At 43.4% G+C, this 12163-nt stretch overlaps 1 protein-coding gene across 1 annotated transcript; it reads right to left on the bottom strand.

Moving 5' to 3' along the window:
• Positions 1-3470: 3470 nt before the first annotated feature.
• Positions 3471-4700, bottom strand: Znf75a (zinc finger protein 75a). Its single transcript, XM_021185555.1, is given in 6 exon segments — positions 3471-3758; positions 3760-3803; positions 3806-3885; positions 3887-3919; positions 3921-4017; positions 4649-4700. Coding segments are annotated over 6 exon segments (594 nt in total).
• Between the last annotated feature and the right edge of the window lie 7463 nt (positions 4701-12163).

Here is a 12163-nt window from a genome sequence, read left to right as displayed (position 1 = left end):
TCTGACCCTACACCCTTTGAAGAAGTTAACTCAAATGTCACAGGCATATAAATGACAAGATGCCTAGAAGGCATGAGAAAAATCTAGATTAAATAAAAAAATTGTTCTCTTCAGGCTGATGAAATGGCTTGTTGGTACAGCACTTGCTATAGAAGCATGAGTTTGATTCCTAGTACCCATGCAAACAGTCAGGAGTAACAGCATACATTTTGTTGTTGTTCTTAGGTTTTGGTTTTATTTTGTTTTTGTTTTTTTGTTTTTCCACAGGGTTTCTCTATGTAGCCCTGGCCCTGGCTGTCCTGGAACTCCCTATGTAGACCAGGCTGGTCATGAACTCACAGAGATCTGTCTGTCTCTGCCCACCTCTGTCCTCCAGGCTGGGATTAGAGGCATGTACCATTACTATGGCAGTACTTGTTTTTAACCCCAGAACTAGGGAGGCAGAGCTAGGATCTCTGGGGCTTGCTGGTCAGTCAGTCTAGCTCAATTGATTCAAGTTCAGTGAGAGACCCTATCTCAAAAAGCAAGGTGGAGAGTGACTGAGGAAGACACTTGAAACTGACTTCTAACCTATACAAAGCACACAAAAGAAAATGAAAGCAAAGCAAAGCAACAACAACAACAACAACAACAACAACAGACTACCTTTGTTGACCTGCCCCAGCCATTGAGAGTAAGTCTCCTTGAATTAAAGGAAATGAGTGGGGTTACCAGGGTGCTCCAGGTGTCTGAGGTCAGTACGAACAAAGCACATCTCATTTTTAGTTACTCTAGTAAAACCTGAGTGACATTTACAGTTAGCTTAAGCAAACACAAGTAAAGTGAGGGAATACACCTGGTGTTGTGTGTCGTCATCTTTGCTTATGTGAAAAGGGCCACAAATATTTCTCATCAAGCCTCTGCCTTTCCCAGAGACCATGTGCCCTTGCCCAGGCTCCTCAGTGCTCCATGGCATCCCCTTCATGTCCCTGCTCTCAATTGCATTCACTTGTCATAGTTGATACCATTCTTTCTGGAAGGCCACCTTGTGGTACAACATCTGCATCCTTCCCCATCCTAGTTCACAGCTTTCTTATAAAGGCTTCCTCAATCTCCTTTTGAGTTGTTGGTAGGGTCTAAGAGACTCCCCAGAACAATACAGGTTCCTGCCAATGAGTGCCCTTGGCTGCCTCTTAGAAGCTAAAGGTACGAAATATTGCTGAAGACACCAGAGACTTTAGATACAGGACTAGGAGGAACTGAGCTGGACCTGACTGGGAGCCTCCTGCCCAGGGACCAGGCTCTCATAGTACTCGAAGGTGCTACGAGAGCTGCCAGGAAAGACAAGCAACCGATAGTCCTCCCCAGCTGTGAAGCAGCAGAGAATCAACTCAGTAGGCTGCATGCACATGTAACAATACTAATGCTAAAAGCCATGATATGAACATAGTGATCATGCTCAAAAAAGTTTTGCATTTTTAAAAATGCTCTGGAAAAAAAAAAGGGTCCAGACAATGGGAATACAAGGTACAGATTAAGAAAACACGCTGGGGCTGGAGAGGTGGCTCATTAGTTAAGAGCACTGGCTGTTCTTCCAAAGGTCCTGAGTTCAAGTTCCAACAACCACATGGTGGCTCACAACCATCTGTAAGGGGATCTGACGCTGTAAGATTTGTGGTAGCTCAAAATGACCACTGTTGTAAAAAAGTTAAGTAAATGTGTTCTTTACCCAGAATTTGCCTCACTGCAAGGTGTGCTGAGAGATAGTTCTCTGATTGTATAGAAAAGCCTACACACTGTCTCCGGTCCTTAAGTTTACCCACTAAGAGATAGTCATCTGTTTAGAAAAGCGCACACAATGTCTCCAGCCCTTAAGTCTGCCCCTTAATGTAGTTAAAGGTTAACCAACGATAAACTGCCAAAACTTAGAAACAATCAACACCAATCAACACATTCTCAAAGAAGTGACTAGATCTACTGTTACATTCAGACAAAAAAAATTATTCCATACTTAAGTAAGCTATTAAGAAATTAAAAGACACAGGAAGACGTTTCAGGAGCGGTTCAGCTGGCAGAGCCCCTGCTGAGCCTGCACAGCGGCCTGGGTCCTTTCCCAGCACCACAGAGACTGGGAGTGGCATCTCACTCACATCTGCAGTCCTTGTAGTCCTAAGGTGGGAAGGGCAGGAAAGATTTAGGCAGTTTCTGCCAAGCCTGAAAACCTGAGCTCAACCTCTGGACCTACATGGTAGAAGGAGAACACACACACACACACACACACACACACACACACACACACACAGAGAGAGAAAATCCTACACCCCTGTTGTTCTTTTTTTTCTCTACTTGTACACTTTGTCTTAGGGGCAGCAGGGTAGGAAGGGCACACACACACATACTCAATGTTTTTTGTTTTTTAAATATACTAACCAGAACTGGTTGTATTGACCTTGGAGAAGGGAATCCTTCTGAATCAGTCTTTGACGGAGAAGTCTTCATGTCATCTTCTAAAGGATGGATCCACAGCTTCTAGTTATCTGCCAACGATATCTAGTCAGGAGATCTGAGGTTTCTCCTGTGAATCTGTGTGCTGGTGATACCTTTGCCCACTAAGCTGTTGTGAACATTGGACCAACACTTTATTGCCAGGTGACATTGGATCCAATTTTACTCAATTCCTTTGATTCCTTGTAATTATCAAGAAGGATGAATTGGATCAGCATCACCCCAGGTGGTACTCACAGAGAACTGTTTGATGGCAGTAGGTGTAACACACACACACACACACACACACACACACACACACACACACACACTAACATCAGCATTACCATGGATAAACAAGGCCAGCAAACAGCACGGTTAAACTCTTCCTTTGATCCCACTCCTTAGGGTCACATAATGTTTAAATATAAATGTTCCAAGTTAGTTATGGTGCACACCTATTCCAGTACCTGGGTGGCTGAGGCAGGAGGCTGGTGAGTTCAAGGCCAAATTGGGATACAGAGTGAGACTTTATCATACAAATTAATAATTGATCTGAGAATTCATTTCACAGTGAAACATTGACATTAAATTCATTGCTATGATTCATTACCATGGTTTCCACAAAAACATAAATACATGTTAATGCTTTTTTTCTTAGAAGTCTATGCTCCAAATGCTTCTGGTCTGTATGTTCCAAAACTAATACTTTCTACTGTGACTAAAGACTACAGATTGGGTGCATTTGATATACAAAGTTGAAATAAGTATTTCCCAGATACAATCTCCAATTGCTCTTTCCCTTATTTAGAATGCTCTTAAAACTCTTGTTAAGACATTTCTGAGATGTCTAACTAAAAATGGCAGCTAGCACAAGTAACAAACAGAGTTTCCCTGCAGAGCAAACCCTGATTCCTCTCTGTGGAGCGTGTTTTCATTTCCAAAATATCTGATGAAATGTTCTTCGTGCCTCATAATTTAGAATTTCTCAACTTCAGATCCAAGCTTTATTGGGTGAATCTCTTCAGAGGATACCAACACGTTTCTCTTTCTTGGTTGTATTTCTGGCGTCTGAGAGGGCGTGGCCGTCGGCTAAAGCTTCTTTTGCACATATTTCATGTCTAAGGCTGCTCACCTGTGTGTGCTCTCTGACATTCAACAAGGTGGGAATTCTGGCTGTTTTCCTGAACTCTTAACAGGGAAAAGCCCTCTCTCTCCTGAGTCCTGTGCTGTGTGTGAGGATTTGTATTCTGACTGAAGCTTTTCCCATGCCATGAACACTTAGCTGTTGTTATTACTTTGGTGTGTGGTTAGGTGCTTATTAAGATCTGAACTCCATCGAACCTCTTACCACACTGCTGACACTTAAAAGGTTCCTCTTCGCTGTGAGTTCTTTGGTGGTTAATAAGGTCTGAGCTTTCCCCCACATTTCTGGCATTTAAATGGGTACTCTCTTGTGTAGACCCAGAAGTCTCAGCAGCACTTGTTTCCATGTTGATAATTTTTTTCTTTTTTTAAGTGGACAATCTCATTGCAGTTTCCCCACCCTGCATGCTTTGCTAAGACTTTGACTATTACTTTCTGAGAAACTTCCACTTGGACTGTTTTTGTTTTTGTTTTGTTTTGTTTTTCTGAGACAGGGTTTCTCTGTGTAGCCCTGGCTGTCCTGGAACTCACTCTGTAGACCAGGCTGGCCTCGAACTCAGAAATCTGCCTGCCTCTGCTTCCCAAGTGCTGGGATTAAAGGGGTGCACCACCACTGCCTGGCACTTGGGCACTTGGTCTTTTTTTTTTTTTTTTTTTTTTTAACACTGCACTCAGTGCTTGTATGTCTAGGCCAGAAAGAGGAACAGGCTGATGGCTTTTAGGTTTTTTTTTTTTTTTTTTTTTTTTTTTTTAACACTGCACTCAGTGCTTGTATGTCTAGGCCAGAAAGAGGAACAGGCTGATGGCTTTTAGGTTTTTTTTTTTTTTTTTTTCTCGATTTAGCCTTTTAGGAATGAATAAGCACAGGACTCACCTAGGATAAGGAACATACAGGAGTAGAAATCAAAATTCAATAATTTTAAATGATTAAAATCATGAAACCAAGATACACACACACTAAAATAAAATAAAATAGAGGAGCAAAATATTAAAAGGTTCACATTAAGGCATGCCCCTTTTCCCACTCTTGTCTGATTACCTGCAGGAGAATCTATGGGTCTGTCTTTGAAGTCTGAGAAGTCTGAACCCATGGCTCTTTTCCTTGCTCCAAATAGGAAATCACTTTAGGATTAGGGCATACAGATAATAATGTGACTAAAGAAGACTAAACATGGGCATGACTAAAGGAGAGGCCATACCACTAGAGATCCTTGTGCCCCAGAAAGGAATATAAATTATATTCTTTGTTTGTTTGTTTGTTTGTCTTTAGAGTTTTTTCAAGCCAGGGTTTCTCTGTGTGGCTTTAGCTGTCCTGGAACTCTCTCTGTAGACAGGTCTGGTTTTGAACTCACAGAGATCCTCTTGTCTCTACCCCCTGAGTGCTGGAATCAAAGGCATGCACCACCACTGTCCGGCATAAATAAATTATATTCTTAATTTAAGTAATGCAGCAGGGCTGGAGAGATAGTATAGCGATAGAGAACTTGCTGCTCTCAGATAGAACACACGTTCACCTCCTGCATCAGGCAACTCCCTATCACCTGTAACTCCAGCTCCAGAAGATCCAACACCTTTTCCTGGACTCCAAGAGAACCCTCACTTATACATGCACACCCACACCCCCCTACACGATTACAATATTTTTTTTATCTTTTAAAAATTATTTACTTATTTTGTGTGTATAAGTACACTGCAGCTATCTTCAGGTACACCAGAAGAGGGCATCAAATCCATTATAGGTGGTTGTGACCCAGACAGGTCACTGAACTCTGCAAAAGAAAGAAGATCCTCTCCTATAAAGATGACAGACTTGCAGTTTTCCTGCATTACATCATTGGAGAGGAGAGCCTCAAATGGGACCCAACAACTCCCATTCTTCCTTGGATAGTTTGCAAATATCAACAAGTTCTAAACTGAATGGACTTCATTTCCGTGCTTGCCATCACTGACTGGACATAAGAACTGTGTAGTAGGCCAAGCTTTGTAGGAACTCACAGAAAAGCAGGAGGAGGGAATCAGTTCATAGCTTGGGAAGTGTTTGATTTCTTGAGCCAAGTTTAGTTGTCCATAGATGAATATCTACAGTAACATGCTGTGATAGTGTATGTACAAGTGCACATGGAGACCAGAGAACCATCTGGGTTGTTTTTGAGGAGACACCACCACGATGGCTCATTTTATGTGACATTTAACTTGACACAAGCTAGAGTCATCAAAAGGAGGGAGCCTCAATTGAGAAAAATGCTTCATTAAGATCAGACTGCAGGCAAGCCCGTAGGACCTTTTTAAAACAGGGATTGATTGTGGAGAGCCTATCCCATTGTGGGTGGTACCACCCTTGGTCTGATGGTCCTGGGTTCTGTAAGCAGGCAATCTGAGCAAGCCAGTAAGCAGCATCCCTCCATGGCTTCTGCATCAGCTCCTGTCTCCAGGTTCCTGTCCGGCTTGAGTTTCTGTCCTTCAGTGAAAATGGCACTGTGGAAGTGTAAGCCAAGTAAACCCTTCCTCCCCAGCTTGCTTTGGGCCATGGTATCTCATCACACACCAACAGTAACCCTAACCTGGACCATCTCCACTTATTTATTTAATGTTTTTTTTTTTTTTTTTTTTTTTTTTTTTTTTTTTTTTTCTTTTTTTTTTTTTTTTTTTTTTTTTTTTTTTTTTTTTTTTTTTTTTTTTTTTTCCCCGAGACAGGGTTTCTCTGTATTGCCCTGGCTGTCTTGGAACTCACTTTGTAGATCAGGCTGGCCTGGAACTCAGAAATCCACCTGCCTCTGCCTCCGGAGTACTGGGATTTTAAAGGTGTGCACCACCACGCCCGGGTATTTAATGTTTTTTAGGACAGTTTTTTTTACTAGCCAGGAGTTCACCAAGTAGGCTAGGCTGGCTGAGCAGAAAGCCCAAGCATCCTCCTTTCTCTGCTTCCCCAGCTCTGAAATCACAAACACATGATGCCCAACTTGAGTTCTTAGGTGGTTTCTGTGGGATCAGATTCAGGTCCTTGTACTTGCCTGACTGAGTCATACACCTGCCCTCTTTTTCTCTTTCTATTACTATTGTTGTCATCATTGTCATCGATGTCACAGTCATAGCCACCACCACTGTCGTCATTGTCATCATCATCATCATTGATGATGGGGTCTTACTATGTAGCTCTGACTGGCCTTGTACTCACTATGAAGCCCAACCAGGCTGATCTTAACTAACTCCCTTGAGATTGCATCATGCACTACCCACCACACCAGATTTGATGATTAATCTTGTTAATTTGGTTAGACTATGACATTGCTAGGAGAAGAAGCATAAGGCTCAGCCTGTCCAGACATCTCCAGGGAGGATTAACTAATCGGGAGAAGATTTGTCCTGAATGTGAGTGCTATCATCCCGGAGGCCAAGTGCTGGGATGGAATAAAATGGTAAGGAGAAGGCCTTCTGTCTTCGTTAGGGTTTCATTGCTGTGAAGAAACATGGTGACCAAGGCAACTTTTATGAAGGCAAACATTTAATTGGGGCTGGCTTACAGTTTCAGAGGTTTAGTCCATTATCTTTATGAGGAGAAGCATGGCAGCATGCAGGCAGACATAGTGTTGGAGGAGGAGCTGAGAGTTCTGCATCTTGATTCAAAGGCAAGCTGGAGAGACTGTCACCCTTAGGCAGCTAGGAGGAAGCCCTCATTTGCAATGGTTGGAGCCTGAGCATAGGAGGAGACCTCCAAAGCTCACCCCACATATTTTCTCCCACGCGGCCATAACTCTTAACAGTACTCCCTATGGGCCAAACAATTCAAACCACTCCACCATCAACCACAGGTATTTTCTTAGTTTCCTAGCCATCCTGACATGACCCATTCCGCTATGCCACATTGCTCCTCCCCCCACCATCCCCAACCTCTCCCTTCATAAATGAAAATTTGAAACTGTAAACTCAAGTAAGTCCCTTCTCCCTACTTTTTTTTTTTAAGATTTATTTATTTATTATATGTAAGTACACTGTAGCTGTCCTCAGATACTCCAGAAGAGGGCATCAGATTTCGTTATGGATGGTTGTGAGCCACCATGTGGTTGCTGGGATTTGAACTGGGGACCTTCGGAAGAGCAGTCGGGACTCTTAACCACTGAGCCATCTTGCCAGCCCTTCTCCCTACTTTCTATCAAGTATTTTGCCCCAGCAAACTGACTTGCTCAGACATCTAAGGGTTCCTGCTGAGCAGAGTGGGTCCGAGAAAAGATAAGGTGAAGCTCGGGGAGCCCCAGATAACTGCAAAGTTCACTTGGGACTCGGCAATAAGAGCTAAGGGGCCATTCTCTAGTCTGTGGTGCATGTTAGCGCCACAACAGCCATGTTTGCTGAGTAGGCACAGGGAGTAAAAGCGAGCCAGGGGAAATTTCTCAGTTTTGTCTATAAACATCTCTAAAATATTGAATATGCAGATTCTCTCATTAGAGGAGGGGCACCTTTGCAAGTATGCTCCCAGAAATAGTTTCCCCATTGTAAATAAGAACAGTGTCTACCAGTCCTCAGGCTCATCTGTTTCTATGAATTGTCAATTGATAAACAGATATGGTTGCATTCTTCCCTTTGAGTGTTGCTCTGAACTCTGCAGAATTTAAGAGTTTGAAAGTGAGCAACCAGGATCCTAGAGAGCTGAGTAGAGGCCACAGGAGGGTGGCAATGAGCGGATCGAGTGCATGAAGAGACAGGACAGGAGGCTGAAGAAACAGCAAGGCCACGAGGAGCAGAGGAGCAGAGGGGGACTGGCTTGTGTAGGGTGCGAGGGCCGTGGCAAAGGGCTGGCATTTCATCTTGAATATGAAAAGCTGTCACAGGATTTAAAAATATCAGTGGATAATATGGTACAGTTAAAATATTAAAGGCTACAATAGGGCAAGAATGGAGTTGTGAGTGTCATCCAGAAATGTACCTGGCTCCAGGCATTGCTGATGTTGGCCAAAATGTTCATAGTGCAAGAGGCTAAGATTCTTAGCCTCTAGTGGCAGGTTTCTGAAGCTGCATTCTGAAGGCAGTCAAGAACATATTCAATTGGCTGTGATTGATGGAGGATGGCAGGGTGAAAGCAAAGGCCATATAAGGATGACAACCAAGTCATCAAGAGGTAATGTCCTTTATAAAGATGGAGCAGACACAGGAAGAGCAAATGTGAAGGAGTATAGAAGAGATAACAGCTTTAGAATGAGAAATTGACATGTACACTTGAACAAAGCTCTCCAGGGTCTAGGTGTGCACCCCCCCCCCCACCGCTAACACCTCACTAGTTCATTAGCTGTGAACTGACCAACCAGCCACCAAAGCAAGATTCATGGGGATTTCACTCTTAGTGAGCTAGGACACATCATTACATTAGTTTTTAAAAATTGACTTTATATCCGGATTGCTTCCCTCCATCCTGGTCACCCCTCACACAGTCCCTGCTCCCATCCTCCCTCCCCTTCTCCTCTGAGAGAGTGGAGGCCCCTTGGGTATCACCCTACCCTGGCACATGAAATCTCCACAGGGCCAGGTGCATCCTTTCCAAATGAGGCTAGACAAGGCAGCCCAGCTAGGGGAATGTAGTCTACAGATAGGCAACATCTCTAGGGACAGTCCCGCTCCAGCTGTTGGGGGACCCACATGAAGACCAAGCTGCACATCTCCCACACATATGTGGGGGATTTGGTCCAGCCTGTGTATGTTCTTTGGTTGCTGGTCAGTCTCTGAGAGCCCCCAAGGGTCCAGGTTAATTGATTCTGTTGTTAGTCTTCCTGTGGAGTTTCTTTTCCCTTCAGGGCCCTCAATTCTTCCCCCAAGCCCTCCATAAGAGTCCCCAAGCTCCATCCAATGTTAATCTGTGAGCCTCAACATCTGTTTCAGTCAGTTGCTGGGTGGAACCTTTCAGAGGACAGTTATGCTTGGCTCCTGTCTGCAAGCATAACAGAGTATCATTAATAGTGTCAGGGATTGGTGCTTGCCCATGGAATGGGCCTCAAGTTGGGCCAGTTATTGCTTGGCCATTCCCTCAGTCTCTGCTCCATCACCATCCCTACATTTCTTGTAGATAGGATAAATTTTGGGTTGAAAGTTTTGTGGGTAGGTTAGTGTTCCTATCGCTCCACTGGTGTCCATGCCTGGCTACAGGTGGTGGCTTGTTTAGGGCTTCATACCTGGGAATGTGAAGTGTTGTGAGTCATGGCTAAGGTCACCCCTATTGATTTCTAGGTGTTTCTCCCATCCTGGGTCTCTAGCACCACCTCCACCAGTTGCAGATTTCCATTCATTCTCCTGTTCCTCTGGTCATCTTTCCTGTCTCTCCCCACACCTGACCCTGAGCACCCTCTCCATTCCCCTCCCCATCCCTCTCCCACTCACCTCCCTCCCTCCATTTGCCTTTTTTAGTCATATTCCCCCTTCTAGGTGAGATTCAAATGTCCTTGCTTGAGCCTTCCTTCTTGTTTAGGGTCTGTGGAATGTAGCTTTCTGGCTAATATCTATTTATAAGTGAGTTCATACCTTGCATGAGGAAAGATCACTAAAAGTCTGCACAATGGAGAGAAAGAGGACAGCCTCATAGTTTTCCTGCAATATGCTGTTGTGGAGAACTTTCTGAATAGCTCCAATACTTCCTGGGAAAAGTACACAGCCACAGCTTCAAATTTTAACAAGCTCTGAAGGAGAGAGCGTATTTCGACCCAGAACTTGTGTCTCCAGAAGCAGCTCGACCATTTGGCTACCAACTGTGCAGTCAGAAAGGCATGGAAGGGTTAACAGCTTGCAGCTGCAGTCATGCACTGCGTAAGAATGTTGCAGTCAACAACAGTCCATAAAGCAGTGGTCCCATAAGATCAGAGAGGAGTTACAAGATTTCCTGCTCAGAGGCTTAACGGGACAGTGTATTTCTCAATTTCATTCTGGGGTAAACAGTCCTGTGGCATCAGCACTATAAAATCATGGCATAGTTACATATAGATATTGTCTTTAAATGACTGTTTACATATTTACTACATGACACTATGCTATGCTATACTATACTAATTTTATCACTTTAAAGTCCTCCCAACTTCTACCTCCTAAGCATATATGAGCACAATCTTAGCTCCAGAAAGTCACTCATAGACACTTTTCACCATAAGCACAACCTATGCTCATATTATGAGGAAAAAAAAACAACTATAATTCTCTCAGAAAATATCCCGTGATGACTGAGAGTGCCTTAAGAAGCGACAAGGCAGAAAGGAATAAGGAAGTAGCCCAGGAGGTACACGATTCCCAGGTTACAGTAATCTGGTTTAATATAGTTCTGAGCCCATCCCAGGGCATCTGAATCCTGGGCAGCAGAGGAAGGCGGGCAACACAAGGAGAAAGCACAGCCCACCTAGAGATGGAGCTCACAAGAGCTCAGGTGCCACTGTCTGGGCTTTGCTGCTTGGCTGCTATTGATCAGGCCTGGCTGTGGGTAGAGAAGAACCACAGGAGACTTCTCATATTCAGCAATATCCTGAGCTCATTTATAAAACACAGGTAGGTCTTGTTTTATTCAGTAGAGATTTGACACTCTTCAGGTTGTACCAGTAATAGTCTGCTTGTAATTAAGAGTTAAGTATCTACCAGCTCTTGGAATCAGTTCCCTGTGAGGTTTCTTAGTAGTTGGTGTGTGTGTGTGTGTGTGTGTGTGTGTGACTTTTGATTTTCTTATATTTATTTTTAAGTTAGTCAAAAATAAAGAGATATCAAATTCAAGTACTCAAGAACTCTAGTATACAATAGAAAATGAACTCTTAAAAAAATAAAAAAAAGAAAATGAACTCTTTTTTTTCCTGGTAGGAAATGAAATCTTCCACCTACCCCTTTGCCCCAATAAATGATTGTTCTCATTAAACCCCCATGGTTGCCTGCATTAAACCTCTAGGGTATCTCACGCCTCTAGTGGCCAACTCAGATCCCAATTCCTTGGGTATTTTGTGAGAAGGAGGTGGCCACAAACATTGCTTCATTTCTTCTCTTCCTCTCAACTGTTCCGAGAAACAGAAATCATGATGTTATTTCCAGGATTCTGTGATGCAGATGTATCTCTACCCTAGGCTAAACCACACAGCTGGTACAGTATCGGAGAAAGCATAACTTATCAAAGCTGCACACACAGTTCCACAGAGCTGGGTATCAAAACATGCCCATTATAGTTTGGTTCAACAAATTACTATCAGTAACTAGTGAGGAATGTTTATGAAGTCTCTTACCCCTCTCATAATGAATGGCTCAGTTACTTCATGAGTACTTCTGCTCAGTTGTCCTGGTAGATCCTGGTAACTATTGCAAAGTAAATATCCTGAGATCCATCTTGTGGTTCAGACTCTCCTGGCTTTCACTCAGACTCTTTTATTTCTCAAAAGAGCATTGCATCCTTCCTCAGACATGGATTACAACCTAGAAACCATGTCTATCCTTTTATCACAGAACTTCATGTAGGTGGACTAGAGGTAGGAGGAGGAATAAGTATGTACCCCAAATAAAGGAAGCATGAGACACTGAACGAAGTAACAAAAAGACTTGAATATTGGGCCAT

The sequence above is a fragment of the Mus caroli genome, chromosome 16 (genome assembly GCF_900094665.2).
Source record: "Mus caroli chromosome 16, CAROLI_EIJ_v1.1, whole genome shotgun sequence".
In the NCBI taxonomy this organism is placed as follows: domain Eukaryota; kingdom Metazoa; phylum Chordata; class Mammalia; order Rodentia; family Muridae; genus Mus; species Mus caroli.
Note: the sequence above shows the minus strand (reverse complement) of the source record. Positions and strands in the feature narration are given on the sequence as shown.